General features: G+C 40.3%; 1 protein-coding gene across 1 annotated transcript in view; it reads right to left on the reverse strand.

The window, feature by feature from the left end:
* DOCK4 (dedicator of cytokinesis 4) overlaps window positions 1–26542 on the reverse strand; it is a 412253-nt gene that overhangs the window by 64350 nt on the left and 321361 nt on the right. Inside the window, exons 27-30 of the mRNA XM_077807794.1 lie at window positions 22769–22863; window positions 7014–7089; window positions 5087–5187; window positions 3412–3470 (exon numbers count right to left, since the gene is read on the reverse strand). Coding sequence (XP_077663920.1) covers window positions 3412–3470; window positions 5087–5187; window positions 7014–7089; window positions 22769–22863 — 331 coding nt within the window. The remainder of the gene's footprint in view (window positions 1–3411; window positions 3471–5086; window positions 5188–7013; window positions 7090–22768; window positions 22864–26542) is intronic.

Here is a 26542-nt window from a genome sequence, read left to right on the forward strand (position 1 = left end):
ACAATCTAGCCAACTTTCTATCCACCTTATAGTCCATCCAGCCCATACTTCTTTAACTTGCTGGCAAGAATACTGTGGGAGACCGTATCAAAAGCTCTGCTAAAGTCAAGGAACAACACGTCCACTGCTTTCCCCTCATCCACAGAGCCAGTTATCTCGTCATAGAAGGCAATTAGATTAGTCAGGCATGACTTGCCCTTGGTGAATCCATGCTGACTGTTCCTGACCAATTTGCTCTCCTCTAAGTGCTTCAGAATTGATTCCTGGATCTCAGGAACCCTAGTGTGAGGCATCACTGGTGTAATGGGGTAATCCTCTTGGATACAGGCACTGACTTCTATTTGTGCTGGTGGGTGCTCCTCTCCATCCCTCCCCCCATGCGAGTGGTGGTGGGGCCTCAGGGAGGAACAGGCTGAGTGGGGTCAGGGCCTAATGGTGGAATGGAGGTGGAACAGTTGAGGGGGACTATGGTCCAGGTGCTGGCATCCATAAAATATTAATCCAGCCCTGTGGCTGCTGAGCACCCCCTATTTTTTTTCAGTGGGTGCTTGAGCCCTGGAGCACCCTATGCTCATGGAGGGGAGTACCATTGGTCCCGGGGTTGGTCAGTCTCTCTTGTAGGAGTGGGAAAGTGCCCATGATTTTTTGAAGCCTGTGTCAGGGATGAATTCCTATCTTGACAAGGGCTGTGAAGTTCTCCAGCTGATCCCACATTCATCAGCAAAGAATGAAGCCTCTACGTTAATGCATGTGGTGCCATCAGTACCGGCGGTCTAACTATGTCCCAGCAAGTCACCAATACTGTGAGTGGCAAACTGATGATGTGTTGACCTCTCTGGGTAGGACTGGATCCGACACCACTGGCAATTCTGGGTTTGCAGAGATGGTAAGGTCCTCCAGGATAATGTATCTACCCCCGATGGAGGATAATGGATAGCATTCCTGTCCCTTGGTGGTACCAGATGTGCCTGATTACTTACATCATCTTTCAGTACCACTGACTCCTTTTCTCTGCAAGTTGGTACCACTGGTGTTCTTCTGAAAGAACTGGATTTGAGATAACCCACAGCCATCTTGTGGACTGAGCCACCATAAGCTGGAAGTGAGGACACCACCTAATGAGAAAGAATTTGGCCTTGCTTAGGCGACGAAAACTTCCGCACAGCTACAGTGTTACTAACAAGGATTGCTGACCTTGGTCTGGGTGCTTGTGTCTAAGTTTCTTGCAAGAGCTGATTTCTTGATAAGTAGAAACTATGAGGTTTTTTTCTGTTACTAGAGAAACAGCTCGTGAGGGGTTACTTTGAGTTATGCTTTGTTTTGAGTTACCTATAAAAAGATAAGTTAGAGAGTGTACTTTGGATAAGTTTGGATTTTCTATGAGTAAGAAGATACTGCCATTAATCTCTCCAATGGATAGGAGGAAGGCTGGCCACTAGAAATCTGCTGCTGATGTCACTCAATACCATCTCAGACTTTGGGTAACTATGGGGGGGGGGGAAGAGGCGGATCTGACAGGCTGGGGTTGGACTGAGGTCTCATTGAACAATCCATGATGAAGCCTGGAATCTTGGAAGTCTGAATTCATGGGATTAATGGGTTTGTTGAGGAAAGGATTGTGATATGTTACACTTTGAGGGGATATAAGCTTCCCTGAGACAGAGGCCCAGTGGCAGGCCACGCAGATCTTGAATCTGAATTTTTTCAAGTGTTTTTATTTCTATACCTTGATCACCTTGATCAACTGGTCTTTCAGCCCTCGTATAGATTGCACTGATCACAACACGTCTTCCATTCATATTTAGAAACAATAATAGGAAAAATACACTAGAAATGACATACAATAAATACAGGTCACGGTGGCTCAATCCTCAAGCTGAGCTCAGTGCACGTCAGTGGACGGGGTATAAGTTACATAATGCCAACTTTCCAACCTCTGCAATCCAACATACATCCCAGCTAATTTCCCTGTGAGATGTGCCACAGTCTGAGGATCAGTTGGAGTGCTGAGCATACTGGCTTGACCCTTTCCAAGCCCTGCCATGCTCCTTAACCTTACAAGTAGGAGCGGGTGGAATAAAGATGGCCTTCCTGGATGGAGCTGATGCTCCTCTGTTCACTAGTCTGTGATCCTAGCTGCGAGGCCACTGGCATACAGTTGTACATGGTGGAACAGAAAGAGATGGGTCTCCAGTTGCTGGGGTCATCTCACTCATCTTTCTTGTAGACGAGCACCATCATAGTTTTCTTCCAGGAGCTGGGAACATGGTGGAACTGTTTGCATTTGTTGAAAATGGCAGTTAATACCAGGCAACTGGGGTCTCATTTTTTCAGGAAGTTGCAGTGAATGCCATCTTTTCCTGGAGCTGTGTTTTTGGTCTTTGTAAGTCTGGTCATTACTTCCTGTGATGTGAAGTCTTCTTCCTGGCCCCCTGCAGAGTCAATCTGGGGTAAAGGATGAATGTACCCTGGATGCTGTGTGTCGTTCTGAGCTACACAGTCAAACACAGCCTTGAAGTATGAGAACAGTCTCTCAGTTGGGATTGCACAGTAAGATGAGGGCCCGTCAAGGATGTCTCTTAGAGTCTTGGGGCCATTTGACTGGTAGAGCTCCTGGATCCTGCTGCTGGATTGTAGTGGCAACTGATGTTCCTTCTCCTGGCCTCTCTGATGTTGTTGTTATGGCTCCACACAGGAGTTCTGTGAGCAGTCGGTGTGTTCTCCTGAGTTACCTTCCTCCCAGATACTTTACCTGTCAGTGGGTATTTTTGACTTACAAGTCATGGGAAGATGATGGTTTTGAGAAAGTATTAGCTTTAATTAATAAACAAGAGTGCCCAAATTACTGGGATGGACAGATGAGGAATACACACTTACTTACAGGTAAGAATTTTTGTATGTACAAATGTAACCCCATTGTCAAAAAACAAAATCTATCATTTAGATTTTTCTTATCTTTCAGAATCTTGGAAAACAACAGTTTCCCATAGAGGAAAGAAGGCACCACAATGATGATAATTCTTTGATTTGAGCATTATGTTCATTCTCAGTTTTTTCAAGAAGTAAACAGAATTGGAGCTAGTGGCCAACATTTGTATCCAAAGCATTAGGTGAGTTTCAATCAAGGGGATTGGTGTATGTCAAATAAACTACTTTCATCAAAGGATCTGAAAACACGGCAAATCCAAACAATTAATTCAACTTCTTAACATTTTTTAAAAGAATTAGAATGGTTTTCCAGGAGGATAAACCAACAAACAAAAAGGTAGTGCCTTGCCCAGATAAACTGGCAGAACCAGTAATATAATGCAGGAGTCTTAACTAAAATTCATTACAAATTTTGTTCAACTTTTTTGTGCTACTTTGTTTCACTGTTAATCTTTATTGAGGAGATTTTTTTTAATTCCTTACCTAAATTTTGCCACATGCTGAAGATTTCACATCCCATTGTTACCCGCATGTCACCATATCTGTGAAATATTTAAAAAAACACAACTTTTAAGCAGAACATTATTTAGGAAATAATTTTACAAGCTCATACTATAATTTAGGCTCCTGTGTAGCAAGGTGAACTGTGAGATTTCCACACAGTAATGATTTTTCCCAAGTTTAGGATGGATGTAGTACACAGAAAAGGAAAAAGGAAGTTTGCTAATGTCCAATATGTATCTAATCAAATGGCTTGTTTCATAAAGAAACATTAATTTCCACATATTGTTAGTGCAAGCTCCCTAAAGGTACAAACAGGAACAATGATACAACAAAGTAGTGATACCAATCTATGTTCTTAATATGCCTCAGATTTTTTCCTTCCTCTTCCGCCTCAGATAACTAATAATTTTATTTTATCCTGTGATGTTTTTTTCTGGACACCCAGAACTATAAGGCACTCTGTGTCTCAGCAAGCGTGAACTTCACTGGAAATAGACAGGGTGACAGCCACCGTAGTCTAACTCATCAGCAAATTCCTTGAGATTCTGCCAGCCTAAACCTTGATTTACAAGTAACAATCACTCAACCCAGTTCCTGAGAGATGTCTCTCTACAGTGTCCAGTCCCTCTTACTGTGACTCACAGACATGATAAAGTTCACTGCCTCCAAACAGACAGAGCACACACTAGTCTGTTAGTGTTAAAGACTCATACTTTACTTTAATACTCAGTACTGAGCTGGTTTTGTAATAAAACAAGAATAAGTTTTTTAATAAAGAACAGAGATATAAGTGATGCTAAGCAAAAGTAAAAGTGACAGATATGGTTACAAACAAAACAAAACCCACTTTCTAGTGTCTAAAGCTTAAAGTACAATCCTGGTCTCAGGCAAATCTTTCATATATAGTCAGCTCCCATAAACTTCAACCCACATGGCTGAAGGAACCACCTTCCACAATTTCCAGGAGCTCTGACTCTTTTGTCACTTAAGTGATGGATAACTAAAATGTCTTTTAGCTCCCTTTATATTACCCTAAAACCACTATCTATTCTCCTAGAGCCAGGAAGGCCTCCTGGGGTGCAGACTCTCTGCACTGCTCATTAGCTTGATGGCTTTGTTTAACTTATATGTAAATGTACTTTCATTTTCCCCAGCCTGTAATAGAGCCAGTCAGTCAGGAGAATCCACATTCCTTTGTCTAGGGCAAGCTTGATTTATGCACTGCCTCCCAAACACATTTTAAGAACATATTTTCAGCACACACGTAATTCTTTATACACAACCCATATATACATCACACAAATGATTTTCAAATCCAGCCTTCTGCCAGTTTACATATGATACCTAACAAAACATCTTTTAAATATGTTATCACAACAGTGTGTTTGGGGCAGTGAGTGCGTCAGGCCTGATATGAGCTACACTATAGTGGGCCCTCAGCCAGTGGGCATTGAGGGGCTCCTAGGGTCAACAATTTTATTCTTGGGGCATTGTGAATTCACACAGGACTTGATCCAAAGCCCATTAAAGTGAGCAAAAAGACTCATCTACTTCATCGGGTTTTGGATCAGGTCCATATGCTGCATAAAGCCTGTTTTTAAACAACATAATTGTTTGATCTACAGTAATTTTATGGAACCTGACTGGTACTTACTTTTCCAACACTTTTTTCTTCTTGGAAGGTGTGAACATCTCCAGTTGCAGACATAATTGGTTTATAAAAATGACAGCAAGGTAAAAGTAGGAATCCCAGATCTACAATAAACACAAGGTATTTGGTTATTTTCCATTTCTCAGCACTAACATTTTATGTCCACTCTAGATGCAATTTTTCAGTTGTACCTCTTGTCTTACTCTTCATTAGTAGAGCTGGTTACAATATTTTTGATTAAATGTTTTTTCAACCAAATATTCTGTTTTGTTGATGCTGAAATGTTTTGCGGAGACATCCTAATTTTGACAATATTTTTGGCGGGAAGGTTTCTGGGGTCCATGGTGGACTCTCCAGTCACAGAGACAAAGAGAACTGAATTTAAAACCTGATGATTTTGATCTGAAAACAGAAATTCTGACACAATTCTGTTTTGCAAAAACTTTCAAAAGAATTTAGTTTTCTCTAAGTGGAATGGACAGCTCTACTCATTACTGACACAACTTGCAAGCATTAATAGCTACAGTGTCTCAGCAAGGCAAAGATGAAGTAAAGCAAGGTAATATCGTTTGTTAGCATACTGCCCCATAACTGATTTCCATGCACATGGCTCTGGGAGGATCAGCTGCTGAAACTTCTGTGAAGTAAAGATTTCTTAATGAAATGACATTTTTAAATATTAGCAATTCTAGGCCAGTGATTTTCAAACATTTGTACTGGTGATCCCTTTCATATAGCAAACCTCTGAGTGCAACCCCCCCATCAATTAAAAACACTTTTAAATATATTTAACACCATTATAAATGCTGGAGGCAAAGCAGGGTTTGGGAGTGGAGGCTGACAGCTTGCCACGCCCCACATAATAACCCTCGTGACCCCCTGAGACGTCCCGACCCTCAGTTTGAGAACCCCTGCTCTAGGCCAAATTATAGCTGCTTTAATGTAGGTATGCAGGAGAGGAAAATAGGTGCAGGAGACAGCAATAACTGCTAAATAAGCCTGGGGAATAGTCAGTTAGCAGTTAATGATGTGGGCTTTAGCTCCTGCACATTCGCAGAGCTACACAAGGGAGCACTGGCTACATAGTTTCATAGTATCTAGTACTTCAGGCCAACATTCTCTCCAATGACTCCAGAGGCATAGCATGGACCTAGATTTTCAGAGATGCTGAGCCTCCACCACTGTACTTGAAATCACTGGCAGCATTGGGTGCTCAGCACCCCTGAAAATGGCACAGCTAGAACACATGGCACAGCTAGAATAATACCTCCAACCACCACCGACTGGACTGTATGGTCACTTTCCCTCTCCCCTATGAGTAAACCTCTTAGGAGCCATCACTGAGCCTTTTGTTTTTAATCCCCTGAATATCATTCTATAACTGAGATTTAACACTCTGGCTATGGGTTATTACAGATACCACAGCTCACTGAACACAGGCTAATATCTTTAACAATATCCAGCATGACATGTCATAGCATTATAATTTTAACAGTACATGCCATATTAATTGTTCTTGAGAGAATTTAAAAAAAAATCTAAAGTCATATTTTTGGTAAATATGCCAGGGAATAAGTAATAAAGTTCATTTTATTTTCTGAGAATCTTAAAATACGAGCAGAACAGAAAATATTTTCTGTAATCAAGAAACCTTGATCCAAAAAATATGACAGAAGCGCACTCTAGAGACTTAAAACCAGAAGTCAAACAAAAAGAATCCCAAGTACAAAACACATATCTATATAATTTTTAAACCAATCTCATGAGTTTTGAACAGCTGAGATTGGTAACACCGCAGGCATTCTAACAGCTCAGAAATTAGAGATAAATTTAATCCAAAGAGTAACAACGCAAAATCAAAAGAGCCACAGATTGACAAATTTTTGCACTACTTATGTCAACAAAGATATAATTTGGGGGAGCGCATTACCTTATAATCAAAGTTTTCATTTAGGAAGTTCTTACGAAGGGCATCCGAAAGATATAGGACTGTTGTAATAATAACACTGGTAACAGAAAAAGAAGCGTTACCTTTCATTAATTGGAAAAATGTGACTTCGATTCTTTAAGTACTAGGTCATTTTTCAATAAACTAAAGCAAGGTACCATGTGTAAACTAGAGTAAATACTACACTCTAAGCATATATGAATAATTGGATACCAATACAATCTGTCGCCAGAAAATACATATGGCAAGAAACAAATTGATGACAATATGTATAGTGCAGCTGTATGGACTGTGCTTGTGAAAACAGCTGTGGCAAGATAAAATTAACAGGAAAAATACATACCACATTATTGTGCAACCCAAACCACATAGATATATTATAATCTACATTGGTCCTATCAATGATTATGTATGCAATGAGCACAACTTGTTCTAAACATTCTTTTCAGTGTGTGCATGAAAGAATATTTAATATTGCACCAATTGCAAACATTATTTGCTGACAGAACAGACACAACACAGGCAGTAGTAGTGTAAATCACTGCAATGCAAATCTGCATCAAAAATACCTGAAGGAAGTACATCTATGGCTCTCTGTTTGGACCGCCAACAAGAGTGCAGTGATACTGCGATAATGATATTTTACCATATTGATACTTACCTTGAGGATATTAATCTATTCTATCTGGATTGAGATAGCCAAACTCCTTTCACATTATTTATCATTAGTACTCAGATGTTAGAAACTTTTGGCCACTCCAGTGCTAACCTGGCTTGAATGAAGAGGCGACAGAGACAAAAGTGCAGGTTTTGAACTCTATGAAGATGGAACATATTCCGGGACCATCTGAATACATACTGTTTGAATGAATCAAGATTTAGCTGACACCTGCTGTCCCTCTGTCACAATGCATCTCACTACACTGGGCTGCAGTGCTTTGTTCTCATTTGTAATCACACACAGTTTGTGAACTAACTGCAAAAGACATGAAAAATTGAAACTGAAGTAGTGCAAATACATAGCATATGTAAAAGGCCCTTAAATGGGGTATCTGATTAAACAGTGATACAGTTCTAAAAAAAATAATACTTAGTATTTGGGATAGAGCATTTTTCATCTTCAGAGAACTTAAAAATATATTGGATCATTAATCCATCATCACCTATTAAAGATAGATAAATATTAGTGTCCATTTTTTTAGAGATGGGGAACCTGAAGCACAGAACTTCAGTGACTTGCCCAAGATCACAGAAGGAGTCAGTGTAAAAGCTGGGACTCCTGAATGCCTCGGTACCAATCCTGCGCTCTGACCATGAGACTATCCTTTATAGAAACCTAGAGGGCAAAGAGACTCAGCAGGCCCTTTCCTGCACTCTCCATATGGGCTATTGGCATTCATGGCTCTTCTTGGCTGGTGGCCTCATACGCAGTGCAATGTGGTAATGCATTGGGTTGTTTTGCAATGCTGTATCTGCTAAACCAAGCTCTTCATGTTAGAGTTTGACAAAGCAAAGTGACATACATTTCCACCCAAAATATTTACCCAGCCTCTCTCTATAATTATCAATTTTTCTTTGTGCCCTTATTGGTGGATTTAAGGTCTTGGAATAAGACATTTTTCTCTAAGTATAGCTCAGAACTTCACTGGTTACAGAATTTGGGTTTCAATTCCTAACTTGCAAACCGGTCCTCCAATAATGCCAACCCCTTTTTTTCAATCTGTGAAGTGGCTGAATATCTGGAATGAATAAAATCATAGATCTCTTTTGGAACACTATCTTTGGTTCTCAAATTTCACTAGTTTTATGTGAACTTCTAATCACCATATTTATTTATTTTCTCAATAACTGTACTGCATCCTGGCTTCTTATTTGTCCAGATATCATTCCATGTTTGTCATTCATCTGTGTAGCTCATCCAAATTCCCCTCCAGTGGAGTAATCTCTGTATTACTTTGGAAGAGAATGTTAAAGAGCCTGTTAATGGATGAAGAAAATGGTGCTTAACCATCAGAGGTCAGAGCAGAAGCATCGAGGGGAAAAAAGCCAAACCTGCCATTTTTGTATTTGCACACTATTCAATTTTACAGATGTTTCACCAACTGAGAAGAAAGAAGTTTTGAGAGAAAGAGGATATTCCACTGGATGAAATGATTAAAATAATTAAGCTTGGGTAACTATACCTATGTATTAATTACTATTATTATTATTTGCATTACCATAGTGCTTAGAAGCCCTAGTAAATGTAACAGAACCCCACTGTGCTAGGTGCTGTACAAACACTGAGCAAAAAGACCAGTTCTACACTAAAGAGCTTACAATGTAAGTAAAATTTCAGCTTCTAGGAAATTCTTAAATCCAAAATAATAAATCCTTGAAAAATGTGATTTAAAAGGAAACTATAATTTAGTCACAGTGCCACAAAGAATGCAAGTACATTGCTATGTCTATACTACATATATGTATTTATATCAGAAAGAATTATTTTTCTCTACATCACTTGTCAGCAGACTTTTAATACACATTCGAGAAGAATTTTAAAATGCCATTTCAAAGATTTTTTGCTAAGATTTCCTGAGAGAGCAGAATGGTAATAATGCAAATATTTGTTGCGATAGCTGACATCTCACTTGTTTACATGATAAACCAATGATACCATGTGCATTCTCAGTGGTTGATGAAAGGTGTGTCTATGAATAGCCTGTATGTGTATATCAACATGGAACTAGATAAAAATCATTCAGCTGAGTGGAGTACATGAAGATGAAACCATAGAATCTTAGATATGTAGGGCTGGAAGGGAACTTGAGATGTCATCTAGTCTATCCCCCTGAGCTGAGGCAGGACCACATATACCTAGACTATCCCTGACAGGTGTTTGTCTAACTTGTTTTTAAAAGCCTCCAATGATGGAGATTTCACAACCTTGTACGACACGCCTGTTAATACACCCCAGAATTAATATTAGCTTTTTTTTTGAAACTGCATCACGTTGTTGACTCAGATTCAATTTGTGATCTACTATAAACCTCAGCTTCTTTTCAGTAATACTACCGCTTAGCTAGTTATCCCCCATTTTGTAGTTGTGCATTTGATTTTTCTTTCCTAGTGGAGTACTTTGCACTTGTCGGTATTGAATTTTGTCTTGTTGATTTCAGCTCGATGCTCCAATTTGTCAAGGTTGTTTTGAATTAGCAAAGCTTTTGATACGGTCTCCCACAGTATTTTTGCCAGCAAGTTAAAGTAGTATGGGCTGGATGAATGGACTATAAGGTGGACAGAAAACTGGCTAGATGGTTGGGCTCAATGGGTAGTGATCAATGGCTCCATGTCTAGTAGGCAGCTGGTATCAAGTGGAGTGCCCAAAGGGTCGGTCCTGGGGCCGGTTTTGTTCAATATCTTCATAAATGATCTGGAGGATGGCATGGTTTGCACCCTCAGCAAGTTTGCTGATGACACTAACTGGGAGGAGAGGTAGATATGCTGGAGGGGAGAGATAGGATACAGAGGGCCCTAGACAAATTAGAGGATTGGGCCAAAAGAAATCTGATGAGGTTCAACAAGGACAAGTGCAGAGTCCTGCACCTAGGACAGAAGAATCCCATGCACCGCTACAGACTAGGGACCAAATGGCTAGGCAGCAGTTCTGCAGAAAAGGACCTAGGGGTTACAGTGGACGAGAAGCTGGATATGAGTCAGTAGTGAGTCTTTGTTGCCAAGAAGGCCAATGGCATTTTGGGATGTATACGTAGGGGCACTGCCAGCAGATCGAGGGACGTGATTGTTCCCCTCTATTCGACATTGGTGAGGCCTCATCTGGAGTACTGTGTCCAGTTTTGGGCCCCACACTACAAGAAGGATGTGGAAAAATTGGAAAGCGTCCAGCGGACGGCAACAAAAATGATTAGGGGACTGGAACATATGACTTATGAGGAGAGGCTGAGGGAACTGGGATTGTTTAGTCTGTGGAAGAGAAGAATGAGGGGGGATTTGATAGCTGCTTTCAACTACCTGAAAGGGGGTTCCAAAGAGGATGGATCTAGACTGTTCTGAGAGGTAGTAGATGACAGAACGAGGAGTAATGGTGTAAAGTTGTAGTGGAGGAGGTTTAGGTTGGATATTCAGAAAAACTTTTTCACTAGGAGGGTGGTGAAGCACTGGAATGCGTTACCTGGGGAGGTGGTGGAATCTCCTTCCTTTGAGGTTTTTAAGGTCAGGAATCTCCTTCCTTTTGAGCTTTTTGACAAAGCTCTGGCTGAGATGCTTTAGTTGGGGATTGGTCCTGCTTTGAGCAGGGGGTTGGACTAGATGACCTCCTGAGGTCCCTTCCAACCCTGTTATTCTATGATTCTATGAATATTAAAGGCCCAACTGCAAACTATCCCAATGCAAAGGAAAGATAGGGAGAATAAGAAGAGGCCAGCATGGCTCCATTGGGAGATTTCAGTTAGGGGTGCAGAAGTAAGGATGGCATGGTATGTCAGCAGCCACCACTCTCTGGCTGCCCAGCTCTGAAGGCAACAATGCAGAAGTAAGGGTGGCATGGTATGATATTGCCACCCTTACTTCTGCGCTGCTGCTGATGGGGAACTGCCTTCAGAACTGGGCACCTGGCCACCAGTCGCTGCTCTCCAGCCATCACTCTCTGGCCACCCACTTCTGAAGGCAGCACAGAAGTAAGGGAGGCCTCCCTAAAGTAACCACTGCTAACTATTCTCTAAGTAAGGTTTGCAACCAGTTTTGTACCCACTTTCTAGTAATTTCATCTAGACCACACTTCCCTAGTTTGCTTACAAGAATGTCATATGAGACTGTATGAAAAGCCTTACTAAAGTCAAGATAAATCACATATATAACTAAGGAGACCAGATAGCAGGTGTAAAAAATCAGGATGGTCCTGATTATATCAGGACATCTGGTCACTCTATCTATAATTTCCACGCATCCACTAGGCCAGTAACTCTGTCACTGAAGGAAATTAGGTTGGTTTGGCATGATTTATTCTTAATAAATGCATATTGGCTATTACTTATTAATCTATTATCCTCTACGTGCTTAAGAAGTGATTGTTTAATAATTAGTGCCAGTATCTTTCCAGGTGTCAAAGTTAGGCTGGCTGGTCGAGAAATTCCCCAGGTCCTATTTGTTCCCCTTTTCAAGATATGTAATATGTTTTCCCTTCTCCAATCCTCTCGGACCTCACCTGTCCTCCATATTTCCTTGAAGATAACTGTTAACGGTTCTGAAATTGCTTTAGCTAGTTCCTGAAGTAACCAAGGATGTGAATTTCATCAGGCCCTGCCAACTCAAATATATCTAACTTTCCTAAATAGTCTTTAGCCTGCTCTTTCCCTATTTTGGCTTGCCTTCCTTTCCCCTCATTGTTAATATTAATTGTGTTAAGTATTTGGGAACAATTTACCTTTTTAGTAAAGAATGACATAAAAGGGGCATTAAACACCTCAGTTTTCTTGACATCATCCATTATGAGCTCTCCTTCCCCTCCAAGTAGGGGGCCTACACTTTTCTTTGTCTTTCTCTTGTTCCTAATATATTTATAGAACCTCTTTTTATTGCCTTTCATGTTCCTTGCTAAGTTTCTGACTCCGACACATTGTTACATGTTCCACTGGAAGGGCCTGTCTACACTTAACGGGGGATCGACGAGTGGCTATCATGGCACTGGCGGTCGATTTAGCGGGTCTTTTGTATCACCAGCCATTGATATGTTCAGAACTGCCAATCATTTTACAAGAAAATACTCCAATTCTCATCCATTGAGTTTTTCCAGACACATATCAAGAACTCTGAACTTCAATTTTACATTATTCTGATGACACTCACAAGTACCCACTTGCATCCACTTTCAAGTACAACTTCTGATTCTCAGTTGGTGCTCTATTATTTCAAAATGAAATGCAACAGAGAAAACCTTCCTTCGCATGGAAAAAAATTACATTCTTGCAGACCCATGTATATATATTTATACACATACATGCTACAAAATTAGAACTGTGGAGAAGTATTTCATATATTTGTGTAAGCCATATTGTTATATTACAAAACATACTTTTATGAAGAATTTATTGTACATCTCTCGGATTACAGCACCATAGCCTATGTAAGCTAGCAGGATAATCTTAAGTGGCCATAATGAAGAAACTAATACTAATTTGACACGTTCCTTTCTTGCATATCATCATGGCATTCTGGAATGTGCTGTCCAGATCCGTAAGGGGTTGTTTCAACACTTGCCATGCAGTATTGAGTACTTTACATTGCTTTTGCTGATGTAACTCCCAGCTTGCCTTTTGTGCTGTTTACTCGTCTTTACTCTTCCCTTTGTTCTATTTCCCTTGCCCAAAATAATCAAACAAAAATTAATATAACTAACCTTTTTTTGACTGTTCCCAGCCTTTCACTTGAGAATCACTTAAAACTACTTAGAAGCGTAAAGCTCAGTTAAAATAGCCAGCTGTGTGTAAATCCTGTCAACTACCGCAGTATCACTCTTTGGGGAGCAATCCAGACCAGTGAGGGGTTGTGTCTCTGCTTAACCTTAAGTGCCTCACAATGATTTGCTACTGTTGCTTTCTGCCTGGGACACTCTCAGTCAGCAACAAGCACGTAAGTCACACCCTGAGTGTCTGTGTACTATGCAGCCAGCCCTGGATCAGCAACTCTGACCCCAGCAGTCTGTCCACAGTCCCACATTCCCACTCTGGCTTCCACCGGCCTTGGTTACAACCAGCAAGGTGACTCCAACACACTCCCAGTCCCAAACTCCCTAAACCATGTTCCCTCAAGTGTTCAGCTCCCTCTTAGACCATTCAGAGAAATAATAAGGTTCATTTACTCTGCTAAACACACAAAATGTACAGCTTACCACTTTAATTGGAGTTACCTAACACTTTAATTCAAGAACAGCATTATTGGTTTAAATTAAAAGTAAAACAAGTTTATTAACAAAAGAAAATAGGATTTTAAGTGAGATCAATTTAAAAAATGCTTTCTAGTGACTAAACACTTAACCTAGCAAGATACAGACTTTCTTGAAGATGGTTTTTTTTACCCACAATCTTCCAGAAAAATGGATGAGCTCCGCCCTCTCAGTCAGAATCTCACCCAGAAGCCAAAAGTGCTAGTTCTTTTGTCTTCTTAAATGGAAGAAATAACTTGGGTTTCTCTGACCCTTTCTTTTATAGTCCAGTGAACCTTTGAAATGGATTTTTCAAGCTGTGAGGAAGGCGACATGGAGTCTGATAGCGAAAGAAGCTTTATACTGTTCTTTTCCCCAACTGGTGTTTTCCCAAATGTAAATTGTTCTGTTTCTTTCAATTTTCTCCCCCTACTGTCTTGATCTTCCTGTTTATTGTGTATATGTAAATTGAGGTAAACCCACATTCCTCTGTTTAGGACAGACCTATTTAACACCTTTACCTAGGCAAGGCCATCTGGTCTTGAACATGTTCTTGTAATATCATTCAGGAGGAATTCATAACTTTACATATAATGTTGCTACATACATTTTACCGTGATATTGTTGACCAGTGAATTAGTTTTTAAATGATATTTACATGGCATATTCTGTACACAGATTATCACAATTGTGTCTAGTGTGTGAATACCTGGGTTCTTTGGGTCATGTGTATATTCTGCTTTCATTAATGAAAAGAAGGTTTTGTAAAGGCATTACAGTCCTTGCCATATTAAGTTCAGAGTAAACCAAGAGAGTCTTCTAAAAGTTAATGTGTACAGTTGTCAAATGATATATCTGGGATCTTAATATACATAAAAAACAGAATATACCAAAGCTTGTTTCACAGAGCAGCTGCTTAACTAAAAATATGAACTTCCATTGCCATATTTCGTAAGTCCTGAAGACATACTAAAAAATAGCCCATTGGGTTTTAAGAGACAGATGCCTAGCATTTCTAACATTTAGGAAACTGCTGAAAGAACCCACATTGGTTAATAACATATAGACAAATGAGACTTCTGCAAATTAACTAACCTTTTAAATGAAAGCGACTTGTTTATCAGGAGTGGAAAGATGAATACACAATTATATCATACTATACCTGAATATTATTTAAATATCAAATCTCTGCTTAACGTGTAACAGAAACCTCACTTTATTGTCAAGAAATATTGTCCTTCACCGCTAATGAAACATGACAGTTCTGGAATTCAGGCAAGGCTGTTCAATGCCCTGGAAAGATGCCAACCAGCTGAATCATCCAGACAAGGGAAATTATTCTAACCTAAGGATTATTTAATTAAATGAATAATACTGTGTTATTTCTAGTTTTTGACAGACACTACAAACTTGCCATCTATTAACATCATTCATATAGTATGGCATTCATGTCGCAGAATTTTGGATTCCTCTGTGGAAGTAGATAACACATTTAGGAGTCCTTCAACCACATGGTCTTCCATTGCAGTTTATGATTAGAAGCATTGCTAAAATGGCACTTAGTTTCAGTTAACTTAGGTAGTAAACAGATGATATACTGAAGAATAGAAACATGAAGATAATATTTTCCATTATGAAGAATAAAACACACTTGTAATAGCAACATTCTTGCCAATAATGCTTAGGAGCTATAAGTGATTACCCTGTTTTGTTGCATATATAATTATGGAGTCTTGATTTATCTATTATAGATTAATGTCTGAGTAGTTATATAAATTATACAGAACAAGACAGTATCAAATGAGAGCTTTTATTGTATTCCATTGTTTAGTCATTAGAAGTGACAGACATAAGAGACAAGATCTTTTCCATGTCCCCATTTCTGTCCCATGACATTTGAAAAATATTTATTTCTCCTATTTTTATATTATTTCTCTTTTTGTTTGCAACTTTCTCAGTTTCTTAAATTTTGAAAGAGTTCACTCATATTTTGTGTCACCTATTCTCAAAGTTAAAATATGTCAGCAATTCTGGTGGTGCACATTTGGCAATTTTGCAAAGCTAATCAGTGACATTCGTCAGTGATGGATATTCAAGCACTAAGAATTGTAGTAGCTGTCATAAAAAGGATGCTTGATCATAAATCATCATCTTTGGCTCTGAACACTCCTCCCTAAGCCTCTCTGTTTTTGATTTATAGCAGACAGCATCCAACTAAAGATGACCTTATCTGAAAATACACATCAGATGCCACATTATTACTGACAAGATAGTGAAAAAAGAAAAATCCTACAGGAGCCAGGGCAGTAAAATAATAATATATCCCAATATGGCTCCTTCAGCATCCGAAGACCCAAGAAGCTTTTAATTAATAGAAGTTCTGCATGTGTAAAGAGGAAAAAATAAGTGAAAGACATATATTTGTAATGTGCTATAGCTTCTCTATGTGTACACCTCTCCCCCAGTCTCAGACAATGTGGTTGCACCCCTCTTCCTGAAAATACTAGATACAGTTCAGACTTGACTCTGGGGACAGGAGGGTGAGAAGACAGGACTCCCACCTGTCCCCAGTGGTGATCTGACTGCTGCTGAGGGAGTATATCTAGGCTATATCTTCCCCGGGTGCTGTTCCTTTTCTCTCCCCCTTTACCTTCCCCCCTCCCACCACAAGCATACATAGCTGAGGGAGGGCCTATCTAGCCTTAGTGCTGCAGCTGCTCCAACTATAATTTCTGTCTGATTGAACTAGGAAGTGCCCCTTCTTCAAGTGATCCTAAGTCCCAATTGCTCATCCCTAGGAAGTTTATAGTCTGGAGCTTTTCTGACCGTGACCACATTCCTTATGTATTGTGCTGTCCTGGATGTATTCCTTAACCTGACGGATTGCTATCCATTGTTAGGATTTGGGGTCCAGTTGTGGCTGATTCTCCCATCACTTGGGCTTCCGATCACCACAAACTGAGGGAGTGAATCACTCTGGAGGGTGCCTTCATTTTTCAGGCCCTTTAAGGGTATGTCTACACTGCTACAGAGAAGTGGGTCTACAGCACACTTAGACATACCTGATCGAGATACTTGCTAAAAGGGGCAAGCTCATGCCATTGTGGCCATCTAGGACCTAGAGTACATTCTCCAGCAGGTAGCCTGTACCACTGCATATGCTACCACAGCTACACTGCTAATTTTAGCGACATGACTTGATGAAAGGTAACTCGGGCATGCCCGTAAGTACTGCAGACACACTCCCCAAATGTAAACATGCCCTAAGAGGAAACTCTGAAGTTTTCTCACCCCCATGGAATAATGAGACCAGAAGACCTACAAGCTAAAGATGGATAAAATGACACTCAGAGTCACAATAAGTGTCTGAAGTGAGAGATGAGTGAATCTTGTTGAACCCTTCCTGGAGAAGGAAAATAGAATCTTTGTACTCTAGAACCATGTAGAGTTTCAGGGCTTGTTGCTTAAGGTTTTTCCCTCTGTTTCCAAGTTTTCCTAAAGTCTCTCTGGAGGAGGAGGAATTAAAAAAGATGGCAAATTCTATTTAGTTTTGGACAAGTGATATTTGCCTTGGAGTTAGCCAGAGAAAGAGAACGAGCAGGTTGTCTCGTGACAGCGGCCACCACCTTCCTCTCTATTGCTTTAAACATGTTTGGGGAAAGAACCTCTTGTGACTCAGACCCTTGGTGCCAACTCACAGAGGGCATGCACAGGGTTTTACATGTACCCCCTAAGTCGGATACATGAACGTAAAGTGGCATGTAAGGTTCCTAGCAAGAGCTAGTAGCCCACTGGTCATCATAACCATTGTAGAATGTATGTACATATAATATGTAAGGAGTTATCTATCTATACTAAAATTTTTTTTAAGGTCTTGGAGTTAAGGCAGATCACTAGGAGGTGACATATCTCAGACATGTTCCTTTCAGGCAGGAGGTAATAGACATTGTCCAAGCAGTTGTGTATCGTATGCCGTACAAGGTATCCTATTTGCACATTAGCCAGAGCCTATATAAAAGACTGCAAAATCTACAAGAGAGAAAACTGAAAGGAATAAACAATACAGCACAGGTGTGTCCTGTATATGAATAAAGACAAAGGACTGGACTGGTATATCTTGGGGGGGCAAAGAAACACACAGAGTCCTTCACCTGGGAATGCAAACTGACAGCATACATGTCTCATGAGAGGGGGATCACAGCCAACCTGGCTGCAAAGTGGTACAAGGATTTTTGGTGAGCATTACTTTACACGACATCAGAGTATACAGTTAACTAAGCTTAGGATCCTGAATAAATGTTAAGATTTTATTTCATATATAATCATTTCATTACAATACTTCTACTTGCTACTACATCAGTCTCTTTGCTTGTTAAATAAACTTATACACGACTTCACTCTGAACCTATCAAAGTGCTGTGTGTTGAGGGGAGTGGTATCTGAGGTGAAACTGGTAAGCTGAGGTAGACTATTTCTTTAGAAACAGCAGATCTGTGAATTCTGCAAATGTCCAGTGGACCACAGGCTGGATGCTCCAGAGAGGCACTCAGGGCTTGAGGGTGGGAGTGTGCCAACAGCTAACTTGCAGAGTGACAGTGAGGGCTGTAGTCTACAGTGGAGTGGTTAGGTTGCCTGGGGCCAGTGAAGTTGGGGACCTGACCCATGAGAGGCTTCCTCACGCTAAGGCGAGGTGGCAGTGAGGAGTCTCACAACTCTAGATTCCCCTGGGAAGCACCACAGCCTCTCACCTGCTTCTCCAGTTTTGGGTTATCAGGATCCAAAACCAAGAGTTTCCCTTCTTCAGGGGAGGAACCACAGTTTGTGGAAGAAAAATTAGGCTCTGGAATGCTTTTAAGCTTTAGTCAGGTGGGTTGGGGGATAGTGGTTTGTTTTTTTTGGGGCAATTGGGTTACTTTTCCCTCTGGTGGAGATGGTCATCATTGATGAAGAACCAGCCTCTTTTCTTGTCCGATATTCCCTTTTATGTCTTAGCCTCTTGGCACCACTCTCCAGCCAATATGTAATTGGCAAAGTACAAGGGAACATCCCTTAGAGAGCCCAGATTTTCCTTCTGGAAAGAAGGGAGTCAGAAAAGATGCCAGATTTCTCAGTGATTATGCTCTTAAGAACCTGGGCTAGGATCTTGTAGTTCTTCCCATTAGAGGTGAATTGGAATAATGAGTTCAAGAAGAGTCCTTGATCAGTGATAACAGCTGGGTTTGCTGAACTACAGGAGCTAAAGAGGATTGCCCCCACAACTCCAGAGGCATCTCTGTAGTGATCTCATCGACTGTGTGGTGATGTTAGAGCCTTAGAATGTCACCCAACCGCTCAGTACCTTCCCTGACTCAGGAAGGTGCTCAGGCTGTGAGCAATTGTGGCTCAGCTACTCTTCTGTGGCTCCTTGCAGGAAGAGAAGTTCTTAGCTTTGGGATTTCCATGGGACCCTGCTCTGCATGACTAAGAAATGGAGAGGAGTTCAGCAGGTGGTTCCAATTAGGAAACCAATACATCTGGGGCTTTTTAACCTAAGCCAGAACAGAGAGCGGGGGCTCACTGCTGCCCTTGAAAGCAGGTATAAAAGATAGGATTGCAATGGATAGGGTTGGAATGCTGAATCTCCACTTTGATTGCCCTGTCAGAGGCACAACAGCGTAAAAGGCCTGGGGAACATCCCCCCAGTTTCACAGACAAACCAGAGCTGCCTCTGGTATTTATAGTGAGAGAGGTGCAGGCCAAAATTACCAGAATGGTGGAAGGTCACGATCCAGAAACCCCTTTATACAGGAATATTTTTCTCTTCACAAATCGCCACATGATATAGCATCAAAGTGAATTTTTATCTCCCTTATTCTCCCTCATGGCATCAATTCCTAGCATAAGCTATTATCATCATTCCAGTATCTATCTTATTTCATGATGGAGCTGGGCACACGGTTCCCACCTAGGCAGTCATCAATGGCATGATGTGAATTCAGTAACAGCAATGCTTGATGCTAACTAGGATAATGGTGGGGCCAATAGCCTCCCTGCAGAGTTGAAAGACTTCACCTTTAGCTGATCTGATCACCGCCAGCCTGGGGAATGAATGTCAAGGTCACTCCTAAATCTCAGTCTTCTACATGTCAGCTGTTGCCAAGCCATCTGCCAACCCAGCTGTTTCTGAAATATGTAACACTTTCTTATACTATGTTCTCGTTTTGAAGGTTCTTCTGTTTTTCTCTCTTTCATGTTTCTCTATTTATTTCCTCAGCATGATTACTCAGATCTACGTTCTCCCTTTCAGACTCATCTTTCTTATATCTCACGAAGAAATAAATGATCACATTCGTTCCTTGCTTATTAGCATTTCTCACTGGAATTTAAATTCAGCAAGATGAGGAGAATTAAATCAGGTGAGAAAAATAAGTGAGGGAAAATGTTTGTCTCCTAAATCACTAGAAAGCTTGACAAATGCTTACACACAGACACATAGTCATTGGACACCAAATATTGCTGAATTGAGCCATAATAGGCAGGGACTGTGTGATGCTCTGTACCCTGGGGGAACACCCAGCACCCCCTTGTTCATCCTTGTAAAATGATTGTGTGGAATCCAATGCAAAGTTTGTTATGTTGGGTGTCTTTGGAAGGCTCATGATGCACTGAGTATGGTTGTTATAGTGATGTTATAGTAATTGTTACAGTAATGTTATAGGTTATAATTTCATGTACATAGTTATGAGGCTGAAAATGTACCCTCATGGCTTAAAGCAAACCCAGGCAAAAACTCTCCAAGAATAGAGAGGCAGTTCACATCTCAACAGGGCAGGTATGGGACAAACCCAGCCCAGCCTCACAGGAACAAAGGATGCTGGTCTACGCAGCAACAAAAGCATCTGTTAGGGGTAGTCTACACTGGCAACACTAAAGCGCTGCCACAGCAGTGCTTTAACGTGGCTTGTGGGGTCGCAGCACAGCACTGGGAGAGAGCTCTCCCGGTGCTCTAAAAAAAACCACCTCCACAAGGGGCATAGCTACCAGTGCTAGTGCACTGTTTACACTGGTGCTTTGCAGCGCTGAAACTTGCTGCACTCAGGGGTGTGCTTTTTCATACCCCGAGCGAGTTGCAGCGCTGTAAATTGCCAGTGTAGACAAGCCCTTAGACCCTTCCTTTGGTCAGTTTGGAACTGCGATGAGGTAATGATCACCTGACTCTGAAGGGGGTGGCAAAGCCAAGAGGGAAGAAAGGACATGATAAAAGGGAAAGACATTTGCCATGCTCTCTCTCTCTCTCTCACCTACATCTACAGACATCACACCAGGCGACTGAAGCACTGATCAAAGGGGAGAGCCTGGCTGAAGAGCAACCAGCCAGCCTGTGGTGAGAAGCATCTAAGTTTGTAAGGACACTAAAAGTGTTCAGATCAGCTTAGAATGCATTTTGCTTTTATTTCATTTGACCAAATCTGATTTGTTATGCTTTGATTAATAATCACTTAAAATCTATCTTTATAGTTAATAAATCTGTTTGTTTATTCTACCTGAAGCAGTGCGTTTCGTTTAAAGCGTGTCAGAGACTCCCCTTGGGAGAACAAGCCTGGTACATATCAATTTCTTTGTTAAACTGACAAACACATATAAGTTTGCAGCATCCAGTGGGCATAACTGGACACTGCAAGATGGAGGTTCCTAGGGTTCTGTCTGGGACCAGAGATATTGGCTAGTGTCATTTGGTTGCACAATCCAAGGAGCAGCTTACATGCCAGGGGCTGTGTGTGAACAGCCCAGCAGTGGGGGTTCTCACAGCAGAGCAGAGTAAGGCTGGCTCCCAGAGTCGAGGATTGGAGTGACCTAGCAGATAACACCAGAGGGGAATGTCACAGACTGCTATAATGAGTTTGTACAGCATCACTGGAGCCTACAGGCACTGCCACAATACAAATAAGTAACAATAATAATAATAACAACAGGTTTCAGAGTAGCAGCCGTGTTAGTCTGTCTTCGCAAAAAGAAAAGGAGTACTTGTGGCACCTTAGAGACTAACCAATTTATTTGAGCATAAGCTTTCGTGAGCTCCAGCTCACTTCACAGGATGCAATGGTTTAATTTCTGTCAGGTGTCACCCTTGGGATTATAACAAAATGTTTTGCTGTTTAGTGATCTTGGTGAAATTAGTTTGGTGGTTTCAGTCCAGCTGCCAGTGATCAGTATCCAAATCAGAAAAACTGGCATGCTGTTGTCAGTCTCTTAGGTGCAAGAACAGAATAAGCAAAGAGGTGGCTTCATTTCAGTCTTTGAGGCATATTAGCAGGGCAGTGGATGGAAGCCTATGCTATGACCGCTGTACCTGTACCTGTTTTGTGAACAGAGAAGATCAATTTGGGCACTTTCACAAGTCCTAATTTTTTAAAAATGTTCTTGCAACAGTTTGATTTCCTTTTGGGAACAAGCAGATCTGAATCATTACCAAGTTATTATTTTAATAAACAGTTATTTAGATGAAGTTCTGTAATAATTTGTCATTTGCAACTTGGAAAAGAAAGATAGTAATTATTAACAACTGCCTTTCTGTAAACATATTTAAGAGGGCTCCATGTTATAAAGAGCTGATTAAAATTCATTATCAGCAGTATAAAGGATACTAGTTAGGTCATGAATTTGTTATGTGACAATTAATTAACTGAAAGGATCAGGAGAATTATAAAAAATATTTTGTGCTCATCGAATATTGTAAATGGAAAGATTTAAAGGAATTTTTGCATATTTATTATATATAGCACACAAGTATATTCACTCCTCCTGAACATTAATTATACTGTATTTAAAAATGTCTTACTTGTTTGCAACCAAACGCATCACAGTCCAGTCTTTTGGAAACATCTCAGGTCGTATGAGTATTCGAAACACAGTAAAAATTTGCAGCAGGAAATCCTAGGGAAGGAAGAGAGGAAACTTCACTCTATCTTTTTGTTAAAAAAAAAAGAAAAGGAAAAATGAACTCCAGAAATATTTTCATAACCACGATAAAAGTAATTACAAAGAACAGAACCACAAACATATTGTGACACTTGTTTCCAGGAGTACTTCTTTTCCACGCTTTTTATTTGCTTCCCAAGGAAATGTCAATAGATTGTTAACTCACTTTTCCTAAAAATAGGGAAATTGATTTAATGTGTTATTTGAGTGACAGTGACATACAGAAGGGGGAAATTGCAAAGATACTCCAAGTTTTCCACACATACATTTCTACAGAGGTGTTTCCAAGAGCACTTTGCAAGCCAAACCAACATTTCCCAAGTATTACAGAGATCTTAATGTCTCCATAATCATGTCCAGTTTTCATCACTCCTAAAATGTATAAGAGAATCTCCACTTTATGCAGCAGGAGGTCAGAAACAGAGGGGGACACTTATAGGACTGGGCAATAGTGATGAGTAGGCCAGAGACTTTTAACCCCAGCTATCTTGCTTTAGGCAGGTCACTAACCTCTCTGCCTCATTCTTTTCATTTGTAAAAATAGCTAATGTTTGTAAACTGCTTTGAGGATACAAAGCACCATTTCTGAGCTAAGTAATCTCAAATAATTTAAATCAGTGAGATAAATGAAATGACAAAATTAAACAGCCACTGTAGAGAGTCTTTCAAATCTTTATAAATAAAAAATTCCTGGACAGGGCATTACTTCCAATGGCCCATTCTTCTTTTGTTTAACACTGTCCGTATTTTTCTAGTAAGCAAAGTGAGCATCACATCATGAAAAATGTGATGCGAGGGATATTATTGGCTGAACAGAATCAATGCAGTACATGACTTTGAGACAATAGTATTTGATTCTGCCTATCTCCACTGTATTGAATTAGCTCCCTATATGCAGATTCAGGCTCAGGATATCCAACAGTTCTGAATGCCCAGATGTACATTTCAAACACAATATTTACTGAACTGTAGGTGATGGACATTGTCTGAAGCTGAGATGGTTCCTGAGAGAAGTACTGTAAAGGGGAGTACAGCAGCTAAGGATGACATTCAAGATGCCAGTGCACAAAAATCTGACAGCAGAGTACACTGACCAGACTTTCCCCCCAGCAGCAGCATGCTGAAAAAATCTCTGTGTTTATGGTATGGAGGGCATCATCTGTCATGGATACCAGGCTAGCTGCATAGCTGTCCCTTCTTGGGGTCTCTCTGAATGAATCCCTCAAAGAGGTCAGGCCTTGGGCCTTTAGCTCTCTGAATTTATCCACTCTCAGGCCTGGTCTACACTGGGGGTGGGGGTGGGAGGGATATGGATCTAAGTTACACAACTTCAGCTATATGAATAATGTAGCTGAAGTCGACTTACTTAGATCTACTCACTGCGGTGTCCTCATTGCGGTGAGTCGACTGCTGACACTCCCCTGTCGACTCCACCTGCGCCTCTCACTCTGGTGGCGTACTGGAGTCGATGGGAGAGTGCTCGGGGGTCTAGACTAGACTAGACACGACAAGATAAACCGACCGCCGCTGGATCGATCGGCCCCTCTGATTCGACGGGTAGTATAGACGTACCCTCAGAGTAGGACCTTGGCTATAGCTTCTTGATACTAATCATATCTAATTCAGCAAGTCCAACTGGGGATGGGCCCTGCCAGGGTTTCTCTTTGGGATCCTGTGATAGCATATGTTTGCAGTGAGACAGAAATGTCTTCTTCAGAACAAAACCTAATTTATTTTGACCAAAAGACACACAACGCTTAGGAAACTATATTTACAATGACAGAGACCTGTATGCATATTCTCCTCCCTAAACTTAGCCTCTCTGCATAGAGAGAGAGATCAAGGGGCCTGGCTTATTCCCCATCTCTGAATTGGGAGAAACAGCCTGTACTGCTTGCAGCCTTTTCCCTCTGTCTGTATCTTGGTCAGACTGGCAGCCTTTTCACTGGTACATCCTGGCCAGTCTCTCAGATCATCCAAAAAATCCCTCCCTTTTCTAGGGTCTTTGAGGAGCTAGGTTTCCTGATGCCAGGCTTAGCCTTGGGAAGAGTAAAGATGGATTGAGCTAGCTAGGTGAATTTTCCCACCAATTGATGGCCCAGCCATTGTTATCTTAATTCCTTTGAAGCTGTGTATGTGAGGCTGACTTATCCATTTCACTGTTTTACTTTCCTGCCAGCTTCTGTAACCACCTCTTTACAGCCTTCTTTGATATTGCTGTCTGTATTCACTCATACACCATGGAAAACAAAGTCACACATAACATAATATAGATATTTTCCTAGTTTGTCGCACCATTTCTGATCAAACTTTGTTCAATGCAGCTTTTTCCTCTCTAAATATGTTTAAGTTAACAACAAAAATCCCACCCTAAAACAAACAAACAAATCAAAAACAAAACATAAAAGCCACACAAGCCTTGGATTTCAAGGGGTCTTAAAATAACAACACATTTAGATACCTTGATTACAATCTGGGTAAACTACACCAGAACAATTATTTTCTAAATTGAATAATTTTAACAGAAAAAACAAGAATATTGCAAATCTGTTTCATAAACCCAGTGACAAATTATATTAAAACAAAAAATGCATTTGAGGTGCCCGATACAGTAATTAAGGTTGTAAATTTGCAGATATATATCTGCAAATATATACATATTTATATGTAAAGCACAACTGCAAATGTCCAAAAAACCTTAATTACTGGGCACCTTAAATGCACTTTTAAAATTTAATATATACATATAAAGCCAGAATAATTCATAGCTAAAAGTGGGAAAAAGGTGAAGCAAGGGGAGAGCAGTAGGAGTAGAGAAACATTTTCCAAAACTGAGCTTTTTGTAATATTTGCTGATAGACTGTAATGTCTTCAAAAGAGTAAATAATCCATAGATAATTTTTATTTTATTTTATTTCTTAGAAATCATACAGTGTTTGGTTTTAATTTTTGTTTAGGTTTTTTTATTTTGGTAACACATTTACTCAAGGATCCATTACAGTTTTGTGGGCAAAGGGACAGGTACATGTATACATTTAGTTACAGTTCAGCTATTGGTATTTTACTGTCTGGGGCACTAGTTTGCTAGAATCCATCCATATGTCAGCACTACTCCTCCCCAAATACTTAGTGCCAAGCAGTTTAACTCTATAATCACTTTAAAATAAATTCCATAGCACATTTTTTGTCAGAATTATGCCTCCAGGAGACATAGGATAGAAAAGTATGATGGAATTGCTCATTTCTGTTTCATGGTCCCTATATTCCAAAATCCTTATGAGGCATTACTAACAGGTACTACTCACTGCAAATCAATTTCATAATCTAGAATTCCAAATACACTTGCTTTTCCATAAGCTATTGTCTCACACAGCTGTACCAGCCCCAGTGAACACATCATAATGATTCAGGAACAGATTTTAACATTTAAAAAGCATTTCAGCTGGCAGTATAACTGCAGTAACATTTGGTTGGTTGGAGTATAGTTATAATTAATGTCTCGTATATCTCAGATTTTAATTGGCAGCATGGGAGTAGTTTCTTCTTTTTCTATGCTCCAGGCAACCAAACACTGTCTCTTAATAATCCTAACTGAAATTTATATAAACTCTTCCATATTTTACTGCAAGATTCA

The sequence above is a fragment of the Eretmochelys imbricata genome, chromosome 1, assembly GCF_965152235.1.
Source record: "Eretmochelys imbricata isolate rEreImb1 chromosome 1, rEreImb1.hap1, whole genome shotgun sequence".
In the NCBI taxonomy this organism is placed as follows: Eukaryota; Metazoa; Chordata; order Testudines; family Cheloniidae; genus Eretmochelys; species Eretmochelys imbricata.